Source organism: Cuculus canorus, chromosome 19 (genome assembly GCF_017976375.1).
Source record: "Cuculus canorus isolate bCucCan1 chromosome 19, bCucCan1.pri, whole genome shotgun sequence".
Taxonomy (NCBI): Eukaryota; Metazoa; Chordata; class Aves; order Cuculiformes; family Cuculidae; genus Cuculus; species Cuculus canorus.
The window spans coordinates 3,269,541-3,295,284 of record NC_071419.1 but is presented as its reverse complement, the minus strand read 5'-3'; the positions used below and the strand labels follow the sequence as shown (position 1 = coordinate 3,295,284).

Sequence of the window (25,744 nt, the reverse complement as noted above, 5' to 3'; positions counted from 1 at the left end):
GTTTCCTTCTGCACACAGATGCTGGCTGTGCTGTTTTCAGCAGTCTTGCTCAAGCGAGCCATTTCAGAATACAAAAGCATATTACATATCCCAGGGACAAGAACACACAGGCCAATGTCTTATCAGCTCCGTTTTATCTGTCGTAAAAGCAGCAGATATATTAATATGAGTCTATAACTGTGTCTGATGGTTTCAAGCATGGTCCTGTCCCACACCCCCAGGGTCAGACCTGGTTTGATAGATGGTGGACTCTGGGGAAAAGAGAAAATTAGAACATGAGGTTGGAGTCCAAGATAGAAAACAATTCCTCGGGGAATGAAAGTACACGTGCTCCCTAAAACATGCGTTGAAATTCTTCACAATGAGGGTGGTGAGGCACTGGCCCAGGTTGCCCAGAGAAGTTGTGGCTGCCCCATTCCTGGAGGTGTTCAAGACCAGGTTGGATGGAGCTTTGAGCAACCGGATCCAGAGGGAGGTTTCTCTGCCCATGACAGGAGGGTTGGAACTGGATGGGCTCTGAGGTCCTTCCCAACCCAAAACATTCTATGATTCTATGATTCAATTGTTAAATGGGATCTGGCCTCCTTCAATCCTTAATCAGGCTCCCATCTCCATCATCAAACATTAAATGGTCTTCAGCCTTCCTCAATCCTTAATGGGGCTCCAGCCTCCATCAGTTGTGACATGAGCCCTTTCCTCCATCAGTCATGGAACTATAGAATGGTTTGGGTTGCAAAGGAAGCTGCTCTAAGGTCTCCCCGCAGCCTTCTCTTCGCCAGGCTGAAAAACCCCAACTCTCTCAGCCTGTCCTTGCATGGGAGGTGTTCCAGCCCTTGGATCATCTTTGTAGCCCTCCAATCCTTAACAGGGCTCCAGCCTCCATCAAACGTTAAAGGGCCCCAAGTCTCCCTCAAACAATAAAGGGGTTCCAGACTCCCTCAAACATTAAGGAAATCCAGTGTCCATCAATCGTTAAATGGGCTCCAGTTTCCCTTGATCCTTAATGGGACTCTCACCTCCATAAAATGTTAAAGGGGTTCCAGTCTCCATCGATCATTAACAGGGCTCCTGTTAAATTAAAATATTAAATAGGCTCCAGTCTCTCTCAAACATTAAATAGGTTCCAGTCTCCATCAATTGTTAATGGGGCCAAATGTCCCTTAAGTGTTAAAGGGACTCCAGTCTCTCCAGTCCTTAATCAGGGCTCCTGCCCCATCAAACATCAAATGGGCTCCAGTCCTCCTCAAACATCAAGTGGGCTCCAGTCTCCATGAATTGTTAACGGGGCTCCTGCCTTCATCAATCATTAACAGGGCCAAATCTCCCTCAAACATTAAAGGGGCTCCAGTCTCATGCATCTCCCAGCCAGGCTCCGGTTTCCCTTGAAGATCAAAGGGGCTCCAGCCTCCCTCAAACATCAAAAGGGCTGCAGTCTCCAGCATTTATTATTGTTACTCCCACCTTCATCAGTCATCAAATGATGATGTGATTGAGAGCTGCCCTGCAGAGAAGGACTTGGGGTGCTGGTTGATGAGCAGCTCGACGTGAGCCCAGAAACCCCCCGTGTCCTGGGCTGCATCCAAAGCAGCGTGGCCAGCAGGGAGGAAGGGGATTCTGCCCTTCTGTTCCTCTCTTGGGAGACCTCATCTGGAGTATTGTGTCCAGTTCTGGAATCCTCAATATAAGAAGGATCTGGAGCTGTTGGAATGGGTCCAGAGGAGGCTCCAAAGATGATCAGAAGGCTGGAGCACCTTCCCTATGAGCCTGGCTGAGAGAGTTGGGGTTGTTCAGCCTGGAGAAAGCTCCGAGAAGACCTTATAGCGACATTCCAGTACCTGAAGGGGCTCCAGGAAAGCTGGAGAGGGGCTGTTCATAAAGGCTTGGAGTCAGAAGACAAGGGGGAACGGGTACAAACTGGAGGGGACAGATTTAGAGTGGACATTAGGAGGAATCTCTTCACTATGAGAGTGGTGAGACACTGGAAAAGGCTGCCCGGGGAGGTTGTGACTGTCCCATCCCTGGAGGTGCTCCAGGCCAGGCTGGATGGGCCTCGGGCAGCCTGAGCCAGTGGGAGGTGTCCCTGCCCATGGCAGGGGTGGAACTGGATGGGCTTCGATGTCCCTTCCAACCCAAACCGCTCTACGATTCTATGGGCTCCACCCTCGCTCAGACATTAAAAGGGCTCCAGTCCCCCCTTGAAACCCTTAGTGGGTTCCCGTCCCCATCACACCGTGCCCGCCCCAGACCCCCTCACCCCCGCCCGGCCCCCGCCGGCCCCGCCCCCCCGGCGCATGCCCCCCGCCGCCCGGGGCCGCTGCAGGCGCCGCCCGCTCCGCCGCGGAGCCCGGCACGCACCGGCCCGGCCGCCATCGCCGCCATCGCCCCGGGCCCGGCCCGGCCAGGTGAGCGAGGGGCGGGGGGGACCCGCGTGTGTCGCCGGTGGGTGCCCCTGCCTGTCCCCTCGCACCCTCTCTGCGTGCTGCCCCCCCTTCCTGTCCCCTCGCGCAGCCCCCCTGTGAGTGCTGTCCCCTGTTAGCGCCCCTTCGTGTCCCCTCTCATCCCATTGTACCCTCTGTGCATGCTGCGCCCCCCATGACCCTTTCTGCCCCCTCCTGTCCCTTCGCACAGCCCCCCATGTCTTCCTTGTGTCCCTCGCTGTCCCCATACACAGTCCCTGTGTGTCCCCTCTTGTCCCCCTGTGTCCCCGCTGTGTCCCCTCCTGTCCCCTCGCACAGCCCCCCTGTGGGTGTCCCTTAATGTCCCCTGCATCCCCTCACACCCTCTGTGCATGCTGCCCCCCCTCTGCATCCCTCCTGTGTCCCCTCCTGTCCCCCCACACAGTCCCTGTGTGTCCCCTCTTGTCCCCCTGTGTCCCCGCTGTGTCCCCTCCTGTCCCCTCGCACAGCCCCCCTGTGGGTGTCCCTTAATGTCCCCTGTCATCCCCTCACACCCTCTGTGCATGCTGCCCCCCCTCTGCATCCCTTCTGTGTCCCCTCCTGTGCCCCCACACAGCCCCTTTGTGTCCCCTCCTGTGCCCCCACACAGCCCTTTTGTGTCCCCTCCTGTCCCCTTGCACAGGCCCACCGTGTCCACTCCTGTCCCCCCACACAGCCCTTCTGTGGGTGCTGCTCCCCGTCCTGTGTCCCCTCTGTCTTCCCTCTGTGTCCTCTCCTCTCCCCCCGCGCAGTGCCTCCCATCCTGTCCCCTCGTAGAGCTCTAGAAGGTACCCCCCAGCACCAGGAAGGTGTCCCTTCTCATCCCTTCAGCCCCTGTAGGTGGCCCCTTGTGGCCCCTCACACTCTCTGTGTGTGCTTTGCCCTGTGGCTGCTCTTCCAAGTGGTGTCCCTCATGTTCCCTCATGTGCCCCTTGAGGGTGTAACCTCATGTCCGTTCCCACCCACTGTGGTTGACCCCGTGGCAGTTGACCCTCCATATCCTCTCACACCTTTTGTGGGTGCTCTTCCTAGTGGGTGTCCCCTCGCAGAGCTCTAGAAGGTACCCACCTGGGAATGATGACCCCTCATGTCCCCCCTCACACTGTCTGTGGGTGCTCTTCTTAATGGGTGTCCTTCCGTGTCCCCTCACACACTTCCTGAGGGTATCACCTCATGTTCCTTCACTCTCTCTGGGTGCCCTCCGGGAGGCTGAACCTCCATATCCTCTCGCACAACCTCTGTGGGTGTCCCCTCACACCATCTGTGGGTGCTCTGCCTCCCTTTGTGTCCCCTCAGATGCCTTCCATGGGTGCCCCCTCAGACCCCTCCCCCCTGGGTGGGTGCCCTGGCCTGAAGAGCTGTTGGGGTGGGAAGGTTCATCCCAATCCCGTGGAATTCCTGCTGGGCAACTGCAATCCAGGCGTAGGATAACAAAAGTGCCTGCCCCTTTCCTGGAAGCTGTGGAAATAGGTTAATAGGAAATAAGTTGGGGTTTTATTAATGAAGTTGGGAGCTTAAGTGTGTTAATTGCTTTTCTTCAAGATAATTAGATATTCTAATTTTTGTCTTTTTGATCCTTAGCTGCTTACTACAAGGGAGAATGTGTTTTTAATTTATGTTTGCCCTAATGAATGTGTTGGAGGTCACATTAGAAATGGTGTGTTGCGGGCGGTTTGGGTTCTGAGCCGTGCCAGACTGCTTGTGAGATGCTTCCCTGGTTGGTTCATGACTGAATACGCGATTGGCCGGGACCTGTGTGTGTAGAGCAACCAGTCTGAACTGTCTTCATTGGCTCAAAGGTGGATGTTAGAACAGTGTCTCTTGGGTCACTGTGGGCACCAGCCAGCAAGGAGGGATATTCTAGATCACTTCTGGTGGAGAGGCACTAGCACAGGTTGCCCAGAGAAGTTGTGGAAGCGCCATCCCTGGAGGTGTTCAAGGCCAGGCTGGATGGGGCTTCAAGCAACCTGATCCAGTGGGAGGTGTCCCTGCCCATGGCAGGGGGTTGGAACTGGATAATTTTTAAGGTCTCTTCCAGCCCAAAGCAGTCTGATTCTATACTTAATATTTTAATTCTACAGGAAGGATGTGTTGAGATGAATTATCACTGAGGAGAAGAAAATCAGAGATGGGTGTCCAGAGCTTGTGTTAAATGTATTCACTCGAGGTGTTCTGCAGCAGAGAACCAGCAAATGAAGCAGCAGAAGTGTTGTCAGTGGTGTGTTCAGAGCTAACCGCTCTGCAGACTCCATGGAAGGCATGTTCAGAGTGACTCTGCCTTGGGCAATAAGACTTCAAAAATATTCCAGTCTGCTAACAAGATGACAATAAAACTGATCCCTGAGCACAGGTCCCATTTTGACAAAAGAATTTGTCAAATATAGTGTTCTTCATTGGAGCACTGTGCTCTTTGTAAACGTCATAAAGAGTTGTCTTCCCTAGTGGACTGCTATCTTACTCTCAGTAGCAAATAAATAGAAGTTTTGTAGAGTTTAGAATCATTAATTCTTTAAAATATTTACTTCCACTGATTAATTAGAAAGCAGAACTAGGAAATAATTGACAAGGGCAAGGTCAGAGAGGAGTCAAGGGCAGAAGTGTGTCTTTGTGGGTCGGTAGAGTCCAGTGCCGCACTGCTGTCAGGGCTTGCTGGATTTGTGTGGAACTCCGAAGTGGGATTGAAGAACAGCTCTCCTGCAGCAGCTTTTTGTTGGGGTTACTGTGTGCCTTGGTCAGCCAGATGCTGTTTCGATCCCACCAAATGATGCTGAAGGTGAAACCATAGGCCTTTATGGGACTGCCTGGAAGATGTGAAACCTTTGAGGTGTTATCTGGCATTTTCTGTGTGGCTTTTATCCCTTTTCCATGAAGCAGGCCTTCATTCTGTTTGGAGTTTCAACTATAATACAGAGATCAGTTCAGAAACTTCATCCTGCTTTTGCAAACTCTTAAAGATTTGGGAGTTTTTATCCTTCACTGAGGCCAGAATAATTGGTGTCTTAGGGTTATTGCCGCATGGGATGTTTTGGGAAGAAATAATCTCCCTTTCCTTCTCTTTGAGCTGCCCGAAGTCCCTTAGTTGTGCATGCCTAGTGCCAGGCCAGAACTAGCAAAAGCTGTCTCGGACGAGTGTGTGAGTTGAGGCATCGTGCTGACACAGTTACTGTGCTCTCTGAATAAAAGTTGGTTTGTGTTCCACCATCTCAGATCACGAGCAAGCTTGTTTCCCGTCCACCCATCACACACCACGTGGACATAGCCAGCATTGTTTGTGTTGTAAACCTCAAAAGCTGAGCTACGCATGGCAGGAGTTCTTTGGTAAGGACAATTATGCCAAAGGAAACACAGGGAGCAGAATATTTGCAGGATTTTCTGCTCCCACCAATTCCACTTCATTATGAAAGTTTCCCTTAAAATTGTTTTTTCTCTTGTCATAAAGTTTGTTGCAAAACTATTAAGATGCAGAAGGGAAGAGCAGATGCCTGTGCACTGTGCATCAGTGTGATGCTTTGTGAGTCCTGACAATACGTGATTTTTTAGGAGCGTGTGCAAAAGAGAATACTGTCTTCAATGCAAAGTGCAGGAGGAGTTTCGGAAGTGAAGATAATTACCTGGATTGAGTTATGGTTATGCCAGAAGATGCTGAAAACCACAAGTGATGAGTGCTGTGTCTTGTCCTTAATGGCAATAGTGACTGATTGACCTGTTAAAGTAATGTTGAGGAGTAATTCTTGTGATTATCTGGCACAGTGAGTCTAAGTGTTAATGTACAATTTATGTTACCAGTGTTATTTCCTGAAACTTCTAGAGGGTAAATGCAGAATAAAAAATATCTTTCTCTTCCTTTATTGTAGGATGGAAGGGAGACCAGTCTGAAAAGCTGTTCCGTTGTGGACTGTGCTGTTGTCTGCTAGAATGTTCCTTATGAATGCGTCTCCTCTGGTAGCTCTTCAGACAACATGGGAGTCCTTTGGACCAGCAAGGAATTGTAGATATCCCGTTTGCTTCTTGGAATCTGAAGGGGACATCGCTAGAACCTCTGTAAGCTCTAAAGTTCAGATGATCATCAACAACCTGCAAAGTCAAGAGTCTCCCCTGGGTATGAACAATGAGTATGATTGTATTATGCAGAAGAAACAAAAGGGAGAAAAGGGCTCGAGTAACAGAGTCCCATCTAGCACCGCGTTGCTACGGAAGCATCCTCAGTATACCAAGTGTGGTTACCCTGCTGATTCAGATGACCCTGAAGTGGAAGAGAATGTGGGGTTTGGGACTCTCTTGCTTGATTCTGATAGTGATGATTCTGTTGACCGAGGTATAGAGGAAGCCATTCAAGAGTATCTAAAAACAAAAAGCAAAAGTGACCAGTCATTGCAAAGGAATGCAGAGTGTTCAGAGAGTGTAAGCAGAGGCAAAAGGTTTAAGAGAGAATTCTCCCAGAACAAAGTGGCTAGCAACCTTCTCCCCATGAAATTTAATGCTGAGATGCTCTCTGAAGAGTACCTGTCTGACCACCTGGGCATCGGGAAAAGGCGGCAGCCAGCTTCCCCGCAGAGCATCAGCAGCGATGACTCTTTCGAACAGAGCATACAAGCTGAAATAGTGCAGTTCTTGAATGAGAAGAAGCAGCAAGAAATTAGTAGGTGTGGAAACGGAGAGGATGAAAAAAATTCCGAAGTGAGACCTGTCCTGAAATGCAATAAGGAAACAACAAGCAAACCAAACTGTGGTGCTATAAAACAAGGCTGTAATGCGCTTCTCTTGAGGCACCATCCCAAGCTACAGAAAACCAGCACGCAGTCCAAGTGTTTGCAGCCTAAAATCCAAGAAGAGCCTTGTGATTTCAGCCAAGTGAACCAAGTGTATCTAGAAACAGCCGCCGCCGCCAGCCAGCCCTGGTTATCAGAGCAAAACAAAGAAAGTGGAGCTAATTACTGGGAGCCGAGGGGAGCAGTTATCAATGAGACCACGCACACATCTGACTCAAGTAGCGACGATGGCATTGAAGAAGCCATTCAGCTTTATCAGCTGGAGAAAATCAGGAAAGAGGCAGGTCATGCAACAGACTGTGTCCCTTTGCAGAGGGAACAGTTTGATACAAAGGGTATGGCGGACATTTCTGCGAGCCTGACGATCAGCTCAACAAAAAGTGCCTCACCAGAAATCCGTAAAAGCCCTATAAGCAACAAGGGAAAAGAAATTAATTCAAAGTCAACAGAATTAGAAAGCACAAGCAATGAATTTAACAAGCTGTTTAAACCACTAAAAAAAGCCAGACATTTTGCACCTCCGGAAAACAAGATCGCTGCTTGTGAGCTCACGTTGCAGGCCTCTTGCAGGGCAGACACATCTGCAGAACTCATGTGTGCAGAAGCGATCCTTGATATTTCCAAAACAATCATGCCATCCCAAATGGGAAGTGACAACAAATCACTTGCTGCAGACTCCTTCTTTTCTCCCCAGCTACTGTCATCCTCGCGTTGTGAAAGCGACAGCAGCCTCGTGGACAGCGATGATAGCATAGAGCAAGAGATCCGAGCTTTTTTGGCTCTGAAGGCACAGTCAGAAAACCTTGGAACAAAGCCTCCCAGCCTGTCACACTCAATCCAGATGCCTTTGCCTTCTGATCAAAACAGCCTCACCAGTACCCTTGAGCCTTCTTTTCCCAAAACACTGAAGCTGTCACTGACTCATAAAAGGAGACTTAAAAAGGAAGGCAGAATGGTGAAACTAGGTGCATCAAAACCACCTGAACAGCTGGAGACGGGACTTTTCCAGCCAGATAACTGCTCAAAAACTCCTGCGCTCCAAGAGGGGTGTGCCCTGAGCAGCCTCGCAGAACTTGGTGATGCTCAAAGGCTCAGTGGCAAAGACGCCAAGCAGCAGCAGCTGGTGTCTTCCAGATCATCTGGATCTGACGGCAGATGTGTGGCCTCGGACTCTGTAAACCATTTTATTCAAGTTCAGAGTAGCACGAGAAAGCTTATGAAAAATCCTCAAGAGAGGGACGGTTCGGATGATGACAGCAGTTCCCTGGATAGTGATGAGGACCTTGACAGTGCGATAAAAGACCTGTTACGGTCTAAAAGAAAATTAAAGAAGAAGTCCAAGGACCAGAAGTCGCAGTGCAAGAAGAGAGTCAGGTTTAGCGAGACAGAAACTCAGCTGCTGAATGAGTTCAGTAGCCTCCAACAAAATGAGTGGAAATGTAAAAATCCAGTGCTACTGAAAAGCTGCCTCTCAAAACCTAGAAAAGCCACAAAAGAGAATGCCATCAGAAATCCTCCAGACAACATAGATGCCAAACTTCCCAGTGAAAAAACAGAAACCATGAAGAATTTAGAGTTTAACTTAAAGCTTAAAAAAGGATATAAAGCAAAATCGGTTTTGAATCAAAATAACCTGCGGGTAGCTAAAAATAGGAAATGTACTTTCACAGCTGCATCAGATGCTGATGACAGCAGCTCAGTGGACAGCGATGACAGCATTGAACAGGAAATTAGGAAGTTTTTGGCAGAAAAGGCTAAAGACTCTGCAAGTAATTCAGAGATACAAAAAGATGATGCAACTCTGGACCTACTAAGAGTGACCAAACAAACTGCTAATAAAGGAAAAGCAAAGCAACAGCCAGCTGAAAATGAGATGGACCTCACGCTGGGGCAGAGTAAAAAGGCTGAGGTGCCTCAGCAAACAGATGAGTTGAAGAACTCTCAGAGAACAGAAGGGAAAAGTGCAATGTTACATGGCAGTGGGAAACCTGCTTCTTCTGTTGAGAATGTTGATCTTCATACTACTGGTCAGTCAAAAGCTAAACAAGGAGTGGTGGGGGTTAAAGTTGCTGCAGGTGGTGAAGTATCTGGAAGCACCACAGTTAAAAAAGATGATGTTCCTGATACAGAACCTGTGCAGAAAATGCTTCCACCTAAACCCAGCACAAATGAAGGTTGTAAAGTACGAAAAGTAATTAATGCAAAGTCGAGGTCTAAAAGAAAGAATACCTTTCAGCTAAAAATTTCAAGTAAATTTATTGCAGGTCTAAGACATGCTCGGGACAGGAAAAAATCCATGCTTTTGAACAAAAAGCAGAAAGCAGAGTGTTTTCTCACTGGGAACAGTGCCTTAGGAACAGAGGTAGCTTCCCAGGATGCTGACATACTTAACCAAGGGAGAGGAGCCACCTTGGCAAAAGAAGAACTTATTGAGGAGAATATGACAGCAATAAAAGAATCCAGTTCTTCCCAGAAGTTTAATGTGGAAGTGTCAAGTCCCCACAGAGCAGAAACCTGTGGAAGACTGGAGGCTGCTCCTTTGTATATCAGAGAGGAAGCAGTGGGTTGCAGAAAGGCTGATGCTTTGGGAGAGCAGTTAGATTTCCCGTCAAGCCTCCCTGTGCGGGAACAGAGTGCGGCAGCAGTAAAAGTAGATGAGGTTTGCAAAACATCCAAAGCTGAGAACACACAGATGTGGATGGAGGAAGAAGATAAGCACAAGGGCAGCTGGGCCAATTCAAATTTGGATCCTCCACGCCCTGAGCACAGCATGGCAGTGGTAAAAGCAGACAAAGTTAGCAGAGACACATCTCAGCAGAGTAGACGTGAGTCCAGTGAGAGAGAGGATAACCAACAGGAGAGGAGGCCAGATCCAGGTTTAGGTTGCCCACTGCAGGAATTAAATGTGGCAGCAGTAGCAGTGGATAAAACCAGTGAAGGATCATGTACAAATAACAGTGTCCAGATGTGCATTAAGAGAGAAAATGTTACCTGCCAGCGCAGTGACGGGCAGGAGGAAATTCAGGTTTCCACCTCCAGTTTGGAAGGAGAAATACCTGTCCTGCAGAACAGGGAAACTGTTTGTGAGGCGGACCGAGGGCAGGAAGTTTTAGACAAAACCTGTGCAAAATGTACTGACCTATCTGCAGGGGAGTGCCCAGATTCCCTCCTGAAAAGAAAAGGTTCAAATATGTAAGTACACTTTTTTTTTTTTACAGTAACAGTCTTTTTAGAAAATCACTATCATTTTAATTACCTTGATAAAACTTGAGACATGGAAGGAAAGACGGGAAATGCTGGTATCTGTATATCATACACACACTAATGTGAAAGATGCTATTTAACAGGGATATCGTGGATAAACAGAGTTTTTGTAGACTTTTGTAAATTATTTAAAGTGCTTTAAGGAAATATTTTTTATAATGATTTTTAGAGTTTGCATTCCTGCAGGATGCTGTAGGTACTGTAGATAAGAAGATACTGACTAATCACACTTTAAATTATGAGGCTTCTAAGCATATATCAAAAGGAAACCTGTTTGCGTGCAGAATCTCTTTGGCAATCTGTTAAGAGAGCCTAGGAAAACACAGCAGTTGATGGCAGCGCTGTGCTTTTGAAGCAGATTCCCTAATATCTGTTCATATCTGAGCTGTCTTAGGACAATCCTTCTCAGTGGTTTTGTGCTGGGCTCTTGTTTCTCCCACCGCAAGGACAGCTGGGCAAGTTCAGGAAGCAGAACTCCAGCAATGTTGGTGCAGCTGTAGGTGTGGAGATCCTTCCTGGAAGATATAAATGCAAATTTGGGTACATAAAATGGATCGGTGTGTCTGCACGTCTTGTGTAAAGCAATCTCGGCAGCTGCTGATACCTTTGGAATACCAGAAACCTCTAACAGATGCTTCCAAGCACAATTGCGGTCCGGGAAAAGTGAAGGAGCATCTGTTCAGACAACAGGATTTCTGTGCAATTGGCTAGATTTACACACTGCTGAGCCTGCAAGGCTGAAACAATTCCTCGTTGTTCCCAAGTCTGATGTTGATGCCCTGCAGAGATGGCTTTTGGTTTCCTGAAGGAACTTTCTTGAATTGAATGCCCTTACTTTCCTTTTTCAAAAGTGGTTTCTAAAACGTTACATTTCTGTGAACTTTTGTTTTCATTTACAGTTCCCGTGCAATAGAACAAAGCTAGGTTTGCTGTGGGAAATCCCTAATGTAAACGTCAAGCATATTTTCAGCACTGTTCTTTCATACTGGTAGCGCTTTTCTCTGCCTCCGTTTCCAGCAACCAGAATAAAGCAATTTTTTACTACTATCTTTTTATTTGTACTAACTTTAAAGGGGTTTGAAGTAGCACATTTCTATCACAAAAAAAGTGCTCCCACACTGGTTTCACCGAATCCAAGAAGTGTGAATTTAAGCTGTTGGCTGATTCTTTTCATTTGTGTGCAGTGAAGTCCTTTGAGTAGTTTGTTCTTATATCTTTTCCTGATGGATTGATCCGATACTCTCTTTACCCAGTCTCCTACAGAACTTCCCTCAGCCAAACCACCGTTTGGTGTCACTTGGTTTCTCAGTCACTTTCACTTTTGCAATCCTTCAGCCTGGCCTTAATGTTCCAAAATGGAGCAAAAGCAGTCAAGAATGGATCCCGTATCGCATAGTATCCCCTGGTGTGATTGCATTTGCAGAATATTGGCAAACTACGGCGTAGCGTAGAGTAGAACAAGTAACTGTGGCATGTGGAGAAATAACATCCTTTGTGTGTTTATACTGTTGTGCAGTTACATTTAAAACATATTTATAGTGGTCACTTCACATTTCTTACTCTCGGGCCACCTTTTTGTAGTCCTGGGGTTGGTTGGTTTGTTTAAGGGATCAGTGTGCTAGATCATCTCATTTTTGTGGTAGGATACCTTGGAAAAGTGTTTTTTTACTTAGCTCACGTGCCTGCAGTCAGTCTACACAAGGCATGTATATATTTCGGTCTGCCTTGATTCAGTTGCAGAATTTGGGCCTTTTGTTTGGAATAGGTAAATAGGCTGGTATTTTAAAATAGAAGTTTTCAGAGTACCTTGCTTTAAAAGGATTAAACTGTATACTTCATTTTCCTAGAGGTGATGGAAGCACTATGTACTGTTTGTACTGTTATAAAATAAGCTGAATGTTTTTCCTCAGTTTTTAGTAAATCAACGTTAAGACTTAAAAGGTGTTTTGTGCCCCTGTCGGTGTGTCTGTGTTCTCATCCTACGCGTGGACTGGTTCACTTTCAGTGAAGATGCAATTCCGATGACCTTGTGCTTTAAATAAAACCTAATTTCAAACAGCACTTTTTAAACTTGATAAAGCTGATTTGTATATAGGAAATGGTGTACATTGATAAGTTTATAATGTTTAATAAATGGGGTTCTCACCATGGACCGTGAAACCAGAGTGCTCCTATGGTTTGTGTCATTGTCTCCAGTGAGTGCTATTTTTGTCTTATCATTTTTTCCCTCCTCTAATTAGCTCGTGCCAGTAGCATTTGGGCATGAAGGATGTCTCCCTTGAAGACAATCACAGCGTTTGTGCTGGTTGAAGCTGGGAACGGGATCTCTGTTCACCTGCTGCTCTTGCTTCTTGCCTTCTCTTGTCTTCAGCCACCATCTGACACCCATAGCATGTGATTGCCTTGTGGCTCTGAAACAGAATCCAGATCTCTAAAGATGGGGCTGTTTAAGGGGATATTGTTCTCAATAACAGAAAATGAAAGAGATTCTGCAAAGTACACAGGCAAAAAAAGTTGTGGGTGCCTGGGGTGAGGAGGATGCTTGTCATTTTAGCAAAACCCTAACAGCAGTTTTCTTTCCTGGTGTTTGTGGTCAAGAAGTGGAATCCTTCCTTGCACTCGCCCCTCTCTACTAGCAGTGAACGGGTTAGCAAGAGGGGTTCCTTGGTTTTGAGGCAGAGTTTAGCCACTGAGATTTGTGATTCAGTTGGAAGGCACTCGGTGTATCTCTGCGTGGCATCCTCTGTGCTGCAGCCTCCAGGATTAGCCCGTGGTCCCCTTTCTGCCCCACTGCTGAGGACTGGTGGCAGTGAGCCCAGGCGCCCTCGATGGGATGAAAATGGGATGAACCGGCTTTCTTGCTTACAGGGCACATTGCGGCTACAGCACTGGGGTTCTTCTAAGGCAAGGCAACGCTGAGCTACTCCTCAGGGTGGGAAGGAAGGAACACTGCTGTTCTGATACCAAAACCAGGCATATTCTATATGAGGGGCACATAAGGTAAAACACATGCAAAACTGTTCAAAGGAACTGGTTTCGGTTCAAGAATAAAACAAAAAGGGAAAGAATTAAGGCAAAGAAGAGAAGAGGTGGGTGGATTTAGATGAAGTATGAAAACAGGTGGAAAATATGTGTCAAAAGCCACTAAATTTATATTTTTAAGAGGTGTCTTACCCCTAAATTATTCCACCTCCAGAAAAAGCTGTGGATAAAAAATATACATAAAATTGTCACAACTGTTGATATTAATTCAGTGTTCTGTGTTATTTCTCACTTCAGGAGAAGAGAGGGAAGTTTTCAGGAGAAGAGAGGGAAGTTATAAGAAGCTCAAGGTATTGTCTAGAGTCTAATAGAAGAATATCACTGAATGATAGAGGTTACTTATTTAATTTCTTATGTTAAATATTGAAAACCTATTCAGGCCCATTTCTGCTCAGTTGATTTACTTGTTCCAGTGTATTGGTGTGTTTTCAGCTGGTTCTTCTGTTTGAGTTAACTGAATGCATTGCAGTGAAAACTTTGTTTCACTGCAAACAAGTTGTTTGGTAGGTACGACTGACTGGTGGGGCCAAGGGTGTGAGGCTGCTCTGGGGTTTGAATCGTTTCTCGTTCATAAGCAGGCAGACTGGTTTCTCCTCAAGATGAGTTTTTAAGTAAAACATGCTAAGGGTTCCTTTTAGAGCAGTCACTGTCTAAATGATGCAATTCCACTGGCTGTATAACTACAGTTGTTGCAATAAAACTAAAAAAAAAATTTTCCTTTTGATTAGTTGTCTTACTTGAATAATTCCTTAAAACGTTGTTCTGAGACATAACAAAGATGAATGTGCTTTCTACAAGAAATCCAAAGGCTTAATGAGTACCTCCGGAAAACACACAGGTTGGTTATTCATTAAATAGTACAGAAACAGGTTTAAAATCTTAATTTTTAATGATATGTGGTACTTGAGCCAAGAGTTGAAAGGATCATTAGTGACAGAGAAAAGGTTAAGGCAATATGTAACGTATATTGTTCTCGTATTTATAACTATTTACTGCCTGTAAATTAAGTAAAATGGTTCATACGAGCTATTGAATTGACAAGTAATCACATTAAACCTTTATAAATTGAGACAGTATTCCTAATAACACTCAAACTGAAAATTAGTGATTTTTTTCCGCTCATTCCAAAGGAGGTGTCTGTATTTTTCCCAACAAATTACCAAACCCCGTTTGGGTAACACAGATTTGAACTGCTTTTCCCCCGAGGCTATGTTTGTGGCCATGACTAGGGAGGAGCCCTGTTAAAACCAACAATACATGGAACAGTTTGGGTTGGGGAGGTTGTTTTTAGAGATGTACTGCTGCTTCTAGTTTTGCAGCTGTTCATGGCAAGGTCATAGCAAGTCTCACTTTACCACGCTGAAAGATTTTCTTTTCCTATGTTCCAGGGGAAAATTCTTATCAAGTCCTGACTTACGTGGTTAATAGCATGAAGCATGTATTTTAATCTGCTGATGATGATCATGCCACGTGAATTATTTTCCTGACAGTCTGTCTATACAGTTTTACTCTCCTCAGTAATGATAACTGAAATTTTCAGGATCACTTAAGCACTGCGGATGCCTTGCAGCATGCACCATGTTAGTGCTACAGAAGGCAGTGATCAGCTGCTACTAATTGCAATTTTCCTGCTTATAGAATCATGGAATGGTTTGAGTTAGAAAAGACCTTAAAAGAAGTCAAAGCTGCCCCATCCCTGGAGGTGTTCAAGGCCAGGTTGGATGGGGCTGTGAGCATCCTCATCCATCAGGAGGCATCTCTGCCCATGGCAGGGCGGTTGGAATTTGATGGGCTTTGAGGTCCTTTCTAACCGTTCTGTGATTCTTTGTGTCTGTTCTCAGTGAAATAGAACAGTCCAAATTGGAAGGGACCTTAAAGATTGTCTAATTCCAACCACCTATTATGTAACCCCATTGAGCAGCTACACCACAACTGTGTAGTGGTTCCTCAAATGTTTTCAGGTGAGGCTTAGCAACAGATTCACATAAGGTCAATGCTGCCGTTTGTGTGCGGTTTTGGGGTTTTGTGATTTTTTATTTAGGCAGCCAGCAGTAACTGAAGCAGCTTCATGCTGTCACCGTTACTGGTGCACATCTAACAGTGCGACGGGCCTCTTGGGTTGTAGCTGGGGTGAAAGTTGAGGTGGTCATGGGCGGTGATGAAGTTGGCTGTGCCAGTGACGCAGCTCTTCTCCAGGGCAGTGTTGAGCCCGTTGTCGCTATACATGCCGCACTGTCCCAGAGTGTTCGAGAACGCATGCGAGGTGATGTGGAAGGAGGTCTGCGAGGGTGAGAAAAGGGCAAGAAGGCAGTTTAAATGCCAACACCAACAGCATTTACCCTGTGCTGAAGCTAAGGGCAATTTTGCTTCAGCTCCTCAGGGAGTTTGTAGCCAGGGATGAGGCAGAGGCCAGCACTTCAAGATGCCTCATCCATACCTACCGGCACCTCGTGCACTGTGGGGGCTTTGCTGCCATAGGCCTGGTTGGTGGTCCGGTACAGGGGGTGAGGCTGCGGCTGCCTGTGGGGAGAGCATGGGTGGGCGTGGGGTGACAGGGGACTCCAGGGGCCAGGTCCTCCATTCACCCACAGCCCAGGGGGCTCTGTGGGGCTGGGGGCTCCCCTTGCCTGCAACCCAGGGGGCTCTGTGGGGCTGGGGGCTCCCCTTGCCTGCAGCCCGGGAGGCTCTGTGGGGCTGGGGGCTCCCCTTGCCTGCAGCACAGGGGGCTCTGTGGGGCTGGGGGCTCCCCTTGCCTGCAGCCCGGGAGGCTCTGTGGGGCTGGGGGCTCCCCTTGCCTGCAGCACAGGGGGCTCTGTGGGGCTGGGGGCTCCCCTTGCCTGCAGCCCGGGGGGCTCTGTGGCGCTGGGGGCTCCCCTTGCCTGCAGCACAGGGGGCTCTGTGGGGCTGGGGGCTCCCCTTGCCTGCAGCTGGAGGGCTCCAGGTCTGCACTTACCCACAACCTGGGGGGCTCCAGGAGCGGGGAGGCTCGGGGTCTGCACTCACCCGCAGTCGGGGGACTCTGGGGGTTTGGGGCTCTGCTCAGCTGCAGCCTGGGGGCTCGGGGTCTGCACTCGCCCACAGCCGGGGGGCTCAGGGGGGGCAGGGGCTACGCTCGGCTGCAGCCCGGGGCGCACCGGGGGCTCCACTTTGCTGCAGCCCAGGGGCTCCGCGGGCTCGGGGCTCACCCGTATCCGCGGAAGCAGCTTGGGTTCTGGAAGCGGCCGGGCAGGCGCGGGCTGGTGCGGTACCAGTCGCTGGTGCGGGGACCGGGGCTGCCCATGGCCGCGGGCACCGCGCGTTGCTCGGATACGGGACGCTACGCTCGCTCCCAGCCCGGCCCCCGCCGCGCAGGAAGCGGAAAGCTCCTCCTGCTCCTCCTCCTCCTGTTCCTCCTCCTCCTCCGGGTCGACCTACGGCTGCTGGTGACCGAGGATGGCGGTGCGGCAGTTGCTGCGGGCAGGTGAGCGGGGGATGCTCAGCTCCATCCCATCCCCTCCCACCCGTGCCCTTCCCGTCCCATCCCATCCCGTCCCGTCCCGTCCCACCCGTGCCCTTCCCGTCCCATCCCATCCCATCCCATCCCACCCGTGCCCTTCCCATCCCATCCCATCCCATCCCACCCGTGCCCTTCCCATCCCATCCCATCCCACCCGTGCCCTTCCCACCTTTCTGACCGCTTTTCTCCGCCCGCAGCAGCCCCGCGGCTCCTCAGCAGCGCTCCAGCTCCTGCCCTGGCGCCCCAGCCCCGCGGTGAGTGCTGCCCCAAACACACCCCTTCCCCGGGGAAAAGGGGGTCCCGAGCAGGTCCCTGCGCTGCCAGCTCCTGGGGGGGCCGCATCCTTGCTGGCACCAGGGTTGTAGTCCTGAGCAAATCAACACGAGCTGCTCTGTAAAATGCAGTGTCCGTACTGATGCCCAATCGAATCATCTCATTAATTAATCTAAGCGTCTGGGCTGAAGCTGAGGACACTTTGGCTTCAGCTGCCCCAAGGGTTTGTAGCCAGGGATGAGGCAGAGGCCAGCGCTTCGAGATGCAGCTAAGTCCTTGTTTTGTGATATTTAAGGAATAATGAAGGCTGCAGAAAATCTGCCTCTGGCCAGCGCTTCGGGAGCCAGATGCCGAGAAAATAGAGTAGGGGGTCTCAGACTCAGTAAGGGACTGCGGGGAGCGTGCACGAGGGGGAGGACACCTGTTATAATTAGTATTGGGAGATGTGATTAATATGCGTGATTTTTATGAGAAATATAATGTGTATAAATTCAGTGTATAAAAAATCTGCTACTTGTAGTTACTGGCATATACGCTAGGAGGATTGAACCCACTGTATATCCGGTGCCCAATAAAGAACGTCCGCTTCTTAAGACCCTAATTTGTGTTAAGAAGTTTCTTTTCCCAATTTCGGTGACACCAGTGCCCATGGGCATCCCAGAGCCCTCTCTCCACTCCTGCCTTGTCCCCTGTGGACACGCTCAGAGGGAACAATGGTTTGTGCTTGTCCCTTCTCCCAGCTGTGGATGACAAGCTGCTGTCCGAGCCTCTCAGCCACCCTGACTTCTTCAACGTGAAGGAGCTCTTCTCCCTGAAGGATCTCTTTGATGCTCGGGTGCACCTGGGGCACAAAAAGGGATGTCGGCATCGGTGAGTGATCCCGCTTCGTGATTAGCGTTTGTTGATTTCAGAAGTGTTTCCCTTGACCACATCAGCCTTTGGGGGCTGCTCCAGATCTGGAAGTGCCCACACAGACCCACATCTCCATCTGGGCTTGGACACTGCCCTGCAAAAGCACAGAGACCCTACTCAGTATGGACCCTCTCTGCGGAGAGCACCTCCAGGGCTTGGGCTGGGAGAAGGTTTCTGTGGGGCCACATTCAGAAACCACCTGAACAGAGGGAAAGCTTCCTGACTGTGAGGGTGACAAAGACCTGGAACAGGCTACCCGGGTGTGGAATCTCCTTCTCTGGAGATACTCAAACCCACCTGGATGCATTCCTGTGCATCCAGCTGGAGTTAACTCTGCATTAGCAGAGGGGTTGGACTGGATGAGCTCCAGAGAGCCCATCCATCCACAACCCTTCTGTGATTCTGTGAAACGCTGCTTGATGCCTGTAGCACTCCATCCCTGCGTCCCCTTGTGTCACCCTCCCTTTGTCCGAGCAGGTTCATGGAGCCCTACATCTTTGGCTGCCGCCTGGATCAGGATATCATCGACTTGGATCAGACAATGCAGCACCTCCAGCTGGCTCTCAACTTCACCGCTCACATCGCCTACCGCAAGGGCATCATCCTCTTCGTTAGCCGCAAGCGCCAGTTCTGCCACTTGATTGAGCGCACGGCGCGGGAGTGCGGGGAGTACGCCCACACCCGCTACTGGCAGGGTGGCCTCCTCACCAATGCCCACATCCAGTTTGGGCCCGGCGTCCGCTTGCCCGACCTCCTCATCTTCCTCAGCAGCCTCAACAATGTCTTTGAATCCCACGTGGCCATCCGGGATGCTGCCAAGATGAACATCCCCACGGTCGGAGTGGTAGACACAAACTGCAACCCCTGCTTGATCACCTACCCCATCCCTGGCAACGATGACAGCCCCACCGCCATGGAGCTCTACTGCAAGCTCTTCAGGATGGCCATCATCCGCGCCAAGGACAAGAGGAGGCAGAGTGAGGCATTGGACCAGCTGCGAAGCAAAGCAGAGGGCAATTAAAGCCCTAGAGACAACTTAGCCGTGCCCAGCAGCTTGGTGATGGGCGTCCTGCTCTGCTCCTGTAGGCGCTGCAGGACTGACCCTGCACTCAAAGCACCAGCTTTCAGCAGAGATCCTGTGGTGGTCACAGCTGTGGTGGGTCTCCAGCTCAATATAAAATTGTCCAGCACCACGCAAGGGGAGATGGAGCCAGGTCAGACCCAGCGCCTGTCCTGTCCTTGTTCCTGCCGCAAGGAGGTGCTTCTGTCCTGTGGCCTGAGCTTGTGATCTCATGTGAAACCACTTGTATCTCGTGCCTCTTCTTGATATGACAAATAAAGGGCCCTGTGAACCTTTTTTCTTGCTTTCCTTGTGAAATGGGAAGGTATGGAAGAGTCTGGCAAACATTTATGGTCACGGGATGGGGAGTGAAGGGCGTCCCCAGCCTGGTGATCCGCAGGGCACTGCAGGCTGGGAGCGGCAGGGGCACAAGTCTGGCCGGTGCATGGAAGGCTTGGAGGGTCCCTGCTTTATCCCAAGGCCCAACTTGCACCACAGCGGGTGGGGGGCTGCGGGGTGCCGCTGGGAAAAGGGAGACTCCAGTGGTGGACTCCCCTTCCCTGAAGGAGTTCGAAAAGAGTGTAAGTAGATGTGGTACTTGGACATGGTTTAGTTGGCACAGTGGGGTTGGGCTGAGAGCTGGATTGAGTTTAGAGGCCTTTCCAAACCTCAATGATTCCATGATTCTGTGAAATCCATCCACTAACGGAACTTCTGCCTCTGTGGGAGTGCGTGGAGCAGTGCTGCAGCACAGCGGGGCAGGACCAGCACGGGGGAGAGTCTGGGTCGGGGCTCCCTGTCTGTGACCCTATCCCTGTCCCTGACCCTGTATTCATCCCTATCCCTGTCCATGTTCCTCTCCTTGTCCATATCCTTATTCCCCTCCTTATCCTTATCCCTCTCCTCCCCTCTCCCTGATCCTATTGTCATCCTTATCCCTCTCCCCTCTCCCTGATCCTATTGTTATCCTTATCCCTCTCCCTGATCCTGTTGTTATCCTTATCCCTCTCCCCTGTCCCTGATCCTATTGTTATCCTTATCCCTCTCCCCTCTCCATCCCTATCCTTATCTATTTCCCTCTCCTTCTCCTTCTCCTTCTCCTTCTCCTTCTCCTTCTCCTTCTCCTTCTCCTTCTCCTTCTCCTTCTCCTTCTCCTTCTCCTCCCTGTCCCTATCCTTATCTTTATCCTTCTCCTCTCTCCCTATCGTTATCCTTGTCCCTATCCCTGTCCCTCTCCTCCCCGTTCTTCCCCCCGTCCCTCTCCTGCCCGCCCCCTGCTCCTCGCCCTCCGTTCCGCCAGGGGGCGCTCTGGGGGGCGCTGGGGCACCGAGCTCCGTGCAGGGCGCCCCGCAGCGCTTCCGGCCGCCGCCCCATATAAGCGGGAGGCGGGCACCACGCGGCCCTTTCGGCAGCCGAGGCGGCAGCGGTGTGAGAGTTCCGTCCTCTCTCTCCTCCCCAACGCGGCTCGGGCCTGGCCCGGGGCCTCCTCCCGGCCATGCTGGGGCGAGGGGGCGCCGCGGCGGGACCCCCCCGTGCAGGGGAGAGGAGGAGGAGGATGAAGAAGAAGAAGAAGATGATGATGATGAAGGCGGGACTGGAGGCGCGTGTGGGTCACGGGTCCAACCGCAGCAGAGCGGAACCGAACGCTCCGGGGAGACCTCAGAGCAGCTTCCAGCGCTGAAAGAGGCTCCGAGAAAGCTGGGGAGGGGCTCTGGATCTGGGGGTGCAGGGACGGTATGAGGGGAACGGTTTTGAGCTGAAAGAGGGGAGAGTTAAATGAGATCTTGGAAGAAATGTTTTGCAGTGAGGGTGGGGAGGCCCTGGCCCAGGTTGCCCAGAACAGTGGTGGCTGTCCCATCCCTGGAGGGGTTCCAGGCCAGGTTGGATGGGGCTCAGAGCCCCTGATCCAGTGGGAGGTGTCCCTGCCCATGGCCGGAGTGGGACTGGATGGGTTTTGAGGTCCCTTCCAACTCAAGCCTTTCTGTGATAATGTACAGAGGTGAAGGTAGATGAGGCAAAGGGCTGTGCTTCCAGTGAATCGTAGAATCGTTTGGTTAGAAAGGATCTTAAAGATCATCCAGTTCCAACCCGCCTGCCACGGGCAGGGACACCTCCCACTGGATCAGGCTGCCCGAGGCTCATCCAGCCTGGCCCTGAACATCTCCAGGAATGGAACAGCCAGAGCGAAGAAAGGGAGGAAACAATGTTGATGCCTTTTCAGGTTTAAGGGCAATGCTTTTAAAGATTTGAGTAACTACAGTGAATGTGTTAAGTTATTACTTTTTTTTTGTTTTAATTTTCTGGGTTTCTTTTAGTGGTGTGCAGTCATCTGAACACTCATTTGTTACTAAATGCGTTCTTCTCCCTTTCTTTTTGTCTTTTCAGGCTGGCAGAAGACAAAAGGTGAGCTGAAAAAAAGATCACGACTTGAGAAATCAAGGGTAAGTGGTGCCTAACACAAAGGCTGTCAGAGTAAGCCTCAGCCCTCTCTCTAGTTTGTTTACTATCTAGTGTATGCACCTGATACCTTTGTGAGTCTGTTTTCTGAGTAGGAGATGCAATCTTGTTCTTGCAGATACCTATAGCTATCACCTTTTTCAGTCTTAGTGGGATTTTTCAACCTGCCACTGGCGTTGCAAAGGTGGCTGCTGTGACATCTTTGTGTCATTAGATGGCAGAGAGAGACAGGCTATGTTCTACGCTCGTTTGTTCTGAAACCCGTGAGCACTCAGAGTGATTGATAGCCTGACATTTATAAATAGGCTGGTGTAACAGGAGAGTTGTGAGAAACTAAACCTTTTCTTTAATTTTTAACTGCCTCTAATGTGAGATCCCTATGTAATAGAAAGGAAGGGGGTTGTGTTTGACCTGTAGTGGATGTGCGGCAGAAAGGCTGTGCATGACTTTCTGATGATTTAGCCTTGAAGATGGTAGAATCCTGTCCATATGTAGACTGGTATTATGGCAATGTAGGTGGAATGAAACTGTTTAAAGCCACATGGCAAGCTGGTGACATTGCTGAAAGCGTGTCCTGGGAGTCCTGTGCTGGCATCACCAACCTTACTGCTGTAGTAAAAATACACTTATGCTATGTGTTTATTTCCTTAACTTCCCTCTCTTACTGGGCCCTTGGAATTTCTGTTCAATGAAACATTAACTGTACAACCAGGCTTTGAAGTGTGTCTAAATATATTAAATAAATGCCTATGTACTTCCACTTCTTTTTCAGTGAAAGCTGTGCGATGCGGCAGCCCCAGGAGATCTCAAAAGACCCGAGGTGAGCAGCATTGGATGGGAGTTCCCTGTTGAGTAGCTCCATGCCCCATCTCGTGTTGCAGATGTGGCTGTAGTGCCATGTTTGTGTCATTCGGTGGCAGAGAGGAAAAGGCTGTGTCTTTGCTAGTGCTCCAAACCCTGTGGGCACTCAGGAATGACAAGCAACCTGACAATTATTTATTGCATTTCCTGTTTGTTTCTTTAATGTTAATCTTGAACCTTGAAGGATGGAGAGCTGTGAGGGTACAGAGAACAGAAGCAAACCCTGTCTGTCCTTCAGTGAGACAGCCATTCTCTTAATGAGTGCCTTGTTTATGTGACAGATAAAAGACATGATAGACTTTTGTGCTGTCATGTTCTATACCTTAGAAGTAAAACTTCTGTTTTGCTAACATGCTATGTTAAAAGCTACTTTGGGTTTCCTGCATGTCACATCTTTTATTGTTCCCAAAGAATGGCAGACTCCAGTATTTATTTTAATAGTCCTGAGTCCTTGGAGATTTTGCTGACTTGATGGCGTTATTATCATCAAGGGCAGACATGAAGGGGCTCCCTGTGCCTGAAACTGGTAACTGGTGAGAGATTAGTAGCTTGACATTGTTTCCCTGTATACCTTTTTCTCCAGAGAATCAGCAGAAGATGGAGCAAATTTCCTTTGAAGAGCAGTTAAAATGATGCCAGTTTTAACAGCAGCAGGGAAGGTCCTTTCCTTTTTTTATTTTTTTTTCTTTGCAAGGACAAATAGAAGTGACAGCTCTACTCCTGAATTCTATTTTTGTCCTCAGCAGTCCTTTAAGGTCTGGAAGGCATCCTTGCTTGCCACCTGTTGTGCCTGTGAAAGGGCACTCTTGAGTTTTGCAGGGTACAGCATTATGTAGGTACCAAGAATTGTACCTGAGAGTGGAGGAGAAGGGGGAAATGGGCTCTTAAGTTTGTTGTAAGCAGGGAGAAAAACAACTAACCAAACCACCCCCTCCCTAAAAAACTCAAACTGAAGATGTTTTTCCTTCTTACAGTTACTTTTGAGAACAGAACTGAGTTCTGGAACCTACTTTGCGTGTTAAAGGTAGGTGTTGGGTCATTTCTTGGGTTGGTACATCTTGTCCTGATTTCTTGTGAGACACAGGCTGATCAACACTTTCATTTCACTTTCTCAAGCTGCCTTTCTCTGCTGCAAAGTGCATCCTTTTCAGGGCAGCTGTTGGCCAGAACAAAACACTTCTACTGAGAGCCTACACTTTCTTAGAGTGCCTGAGAATATCCAAACAGGCTCTCGTCGCAATGCAGTCTGGTACAAAGCAGTACTGTAAAAATGTCACAGGTGTGCAAGGTAATGAGATTGTGTCAAAAAGATTGATTTCAGTAATCCAAGCAAAAAATTTATGCTTAAATGTGAAGTTTTTTAAAAGTCCTCATGGTAAGTGCAGCAGTGAAATGCTTTGCCCTGTTTGCCAAGACAGATCGAGCTTCCTTGACTAGCAGGTTCTAGCTGGTAACACATCAGACAAAAAGCAAAAACATGATTGAGCACAATGTGACTTTTTAGTTAGTTTCTGCAGTGTTTATGTGCCAGTGTGACAGCAAAGGAGCTTGATCTCCAAGGCTGGGGAGCGCAGGTCTGAGTATACCCCGATAACTCTGTGTCTCACTGCCCTTTCTTGGGTGATGATGTGCATGTGAGCCTCTGCTCTCCTGGTGCTAAAAAACAAGCGGTGAGAGAAGCTGTAAGACAGCATTGTGAAATTCTTGAGAGGCTTTGCAGTGACTGATAGCTTGACAAAATCTGGCAGTGTTAAATGGTGGGAAATGTCCTCATTAAACAGGCATTAGGAGGGCCAAAGGTTCCATTAACCAAGCAGGCAGCTGCTGGCTGCAAAATGAGCCGTTTAATTGGGAAAAGTCGCTGCCTACCAGCGGTGGCTTTGGAAAAGAATGCTAATAAGGTTGTTGAGGATATGGTTATGCAAAGAGCCATGCCTTAGAATGTGACTCTTTATATTTCTCTGACTTCTTTTAATGCTGGAATACATATTTGAGTTTTTTTCAGCAGAATTAGCTCACATCAAGGGTCCTGTAGGGGCAGTGAGTTTTTAATGAGTCTCTTTAGAACTTTAGTGTGTGAGGCTCAAGATAGCCATTAAAATTTTCCAGATAGCATTTGTTGCTAAATGTCTTCCCAAGTCTGAGCAGAATCCGGGGCTATGGATATTGCTCTACTGTAAGAACTGCCTGTGGAAAAGAGGAGTATTTTGTATTAAAATGGCTTGAAAAGGAATGAAGAATCTGCACATTAACTTAACCCTTTCTGACCAAGTGGCAATGAACCTCTCCTAAATTAGTCTAATTAGTGCCACCTGCCTTCTGTCACTGCACTAGGTCCTGATCCACACAGGTTTGCAGGCTTCCACCGACTGCAGTGAATACATCCTCTGTAAGTTCGGGTGTTCCTGTAGTTCTGCACTGGAGTAAATCACTTTGCGAAGTTTCGCTGTGAATTGTGACAACTAAGCCCAGCTGAAGACTTCCCTAAAATTTGGGTTAATTTAATGAAGCTTTATTTCCTCTGAGATGTGAAACCTGATGCAATTCATCAATTGACTGAAAATGCTGTCTCTGAAATGAAAAGCAGTTCTGTCCTTACAGGCTGCAGTGTCTTAATTCAGATACTGTACTGAACAGCAGGAGTTGGGATGGTACGGATTTAATTAGCTACTTAGCATTGACATTACTGCTAACCTCTGCTGGCTGTATTTGAAGCTGTCTAATAGCCTGGGCTTCTTTTTTGTTTGCAGATCATGCCTTGAGGTTTAGAATTTCTGGCAAGCGTGGCTACAGAAATGGTTGGCGGTGTCTGCATTTGAAGATGTGTAGATTCTTAAAACTCCCATCTTTTTTCATGCGTGGGTTTGAGCACACTACAGCCTTTAAACCTTGTCATTCTGAATGTTTGCTCCAACCTGTGTTGCTGAGGTTAAAATTACAGCTGTTCTCTCCCCAGAGTCCTTTCTGGTTTGCTGTACTCTGTTGGATAATGGTAAGAGTTGTGATCTCGCCCTTCTTCCAGTCGTCTCAGCTCGTGCACTGTTTTCACAGCCAGATTCTAAAGTGCTGCTGCTCCAGTCTGTGTTTTCTCTACATGGTTAAGGATTTTTAAAAAAAACAACCTAAATAAAGATGCCACCCACAAGAAGTCTGAAATTATTGTGCTGGTGTATTT

General features: G+C 48.7%; 3 protein-coding genes, 1 long non-coding RNA gene and 2 other non-coding genes across 9 annotated transcripts; 5 read left to right on the top strand and 1 right to left on the bottom strand.

Annotated features, from left to right (window-relative positions):
• Positions 1-2,266: 2,266 nt before the first annotated feature.
• On the top strand, positions 2,267-13,942 carry PPP1R26 (protein phosphatase 1 regulatory subunit 26). Of its 2 annotated transcripts, none has more exons than XM_054084229.1 (3): positions 2,267-2,402; positions 6,290-10,396; positions 13,748-13,942. In XM_054084229.1, exons 2-3 carry the CDS (start codon positions 6,351-6,353, stop codon positions 13,788-13,790), a joined length of 4,089 nt encoding a protein of 1,362 aa, XP_053940204.1. In that variant the 5' UTR covers positions 2,267-2,402; positions 6,290-6,350; the 3' UTR covers positions 13,791-13,942. The 2 variants fall into 2 exon arrangements, with proteins under 2 accessions (XP_053940204.1, XP_053940205.1); XM_054084230.1 differs by lacking the exon at positions 13,748-13,942 and adding an exon at positions 12,709-13,384.
• A 459-nt stretch (positions 13,943-14,401) lies between these two features.
• On the bottom strand, positions 14,402-16,883 carry PIERCE1 (piercer of microtubule wall 1). The gene is made up of 3 exons (XM_054084233.1): positions 16,696-16,883; positions 15,952-16,030; positions 14,402-15,790 (listed from the first exon to the last, which is right to left on the bottom strand). Exons 1-3 carry the CDS (start codon positions 16,788-16,790, stop codon positions 15,605-15,607), a joined length of 360 nt encoding a protein of 119 aa, XP_053940208.1. The 5' UTR covers positions 16,791-16,883; the 3' UTR covers positions 14,402-15,604.
• On the top strand, positions 16,877-19,548 carry MRPS2 (mitochondrial ribosomal protein S2). 2 transcript variants are annotated; one of them, XM_054084231.1, is made up of 4 exons: positions 16,877-16,970; positions 17,204-17,260; positions 18,020-18,149; positions 18,669-19,548. In XM_054084231.1, exons 1-4 carry the CDS (start codon positions 16,943-16,945, stop codon positions 19,210-19,212), a joined length of 759 nt encoding a protein of 252 aa, XP_053940206.1. In that variant the 5' UTR covers positions 16,877-16,942; the 3' UTR covers positions 19,213-19,548. The 2 variants fall into 2 exon arrangements, with proteins under 2 accessions (XP_053940206.1, XP_053940207.1); XM_054084232.1 differs by having other exon boundaries at positions 16,892-16,970; positions 17,207-17,260.
• A 1,092-nt stretch (positions 19,549-20,640) lies between these two features.
• Positions 20,641-25,735, top strand: LOC128854104 (uncharacterized). Of its 2 annotated transcripts, none has more exons than XR_008453002.1 (5): positions 20,641-20,857; positions 21,637-21,692; positions 22,481-22,528; positions 23,544-23,593; positions 25,320-25,734. It is a non-coding gene; the product is annotated as an uncharacterized LOC128854104 (long non-coding RNA). The 2 variants fall into 2 exon arrangements; XR_008453003.1 differs by having other exon boundaries at positions 20,847-20,985; positions 25,320-25,735.
• On the top strand, positions 21,872-22,004 carry LOC128854135 (small nucleolar RNA SNORA17). Its single transcript, XR_008453058.1, has one exon. It is a non-coding gene; the product is annotated as a small nucleolar RNA SNORA17 (small nucleolar RNA).
• Positions 22,568-22,701, top strand: LOC128854136 (small nucleolar RNA SNORA17). The gene has a single exon (XR_008453059.1). It is a non-coding gene; the product is annotated as a small nucleolar RNA SNORA17 (small nucleolar RNA).
• Positions 25,736-25,744: the final 9 nt, after the last annotated feature.

What these genes read in the sequence shown, in the direction of transcription:
- PPP1R26 (XM_054084229.1), top strand. Translation starts at nt 6,351, where the DNA reads ATGTTCCTTATGAATGCGTCTCCTCTGGTAGCTCTTCAGACAACATGG. An exon ending in AAAAGAAAAGGTTCAAATAT is followed by an intron (nt 10,397 to 13,747) that starts GTAAGTACACTT and finishes TTCTCACTTCAG; the next exon opens with GAGAAGAGAGGGAAGTTTTC.
- PIERCE1 (XM_054084233.1), bottom strand. Translation starts at nt 16,790, where the DNA reads ATGGGCAGCCCCGGTCCCCGCACCAGCGACTGGTACCGCACCAGCCCG. An exon ending in AGCTGCTTCCGCGGATACGG is followed by an intron (nt 16,031 to 16,695) that starts GTGAGCCCCGAG and finishes CTCTCCCCACAG; the next exon opens with GCAGCCGCAGCCTCACCCCC. An exon ending in CCACAGTGCACGAGGTGCCG is followed by an intron (nt 15,791 to 15,951) that starts GTAGGTATGGAT and finishes TCACCCTCGCAG; the next exon opens with ACCTCCTTCCACATCACCTC.
- MRPS2 (XM_054084231.1), top strand. Translation starts at nt 16,943, where the DNA reads ATGGCGGTGCGGCAGTTGCTGCGGGCAG. An exon ending in GCGGCAGTTGCTGCGGGCAG is followed by an intron (nt 16,971 to 17,203) that starts GTGAGCGGGGGA and finishes CTCCGCCCGCAG; the next exon opens with CAGCCCCGCGGCTCCTCAGC. An exon ending in CCTGGCGCCCCAGCCCCGCG is followed by an intron (nt 17,261 to 18,019) that starts GTGAGTGCTGCC and finishes CCCTTCTCCCAG; the next exon opens with CTGTGGATGACAAGCTGCTG.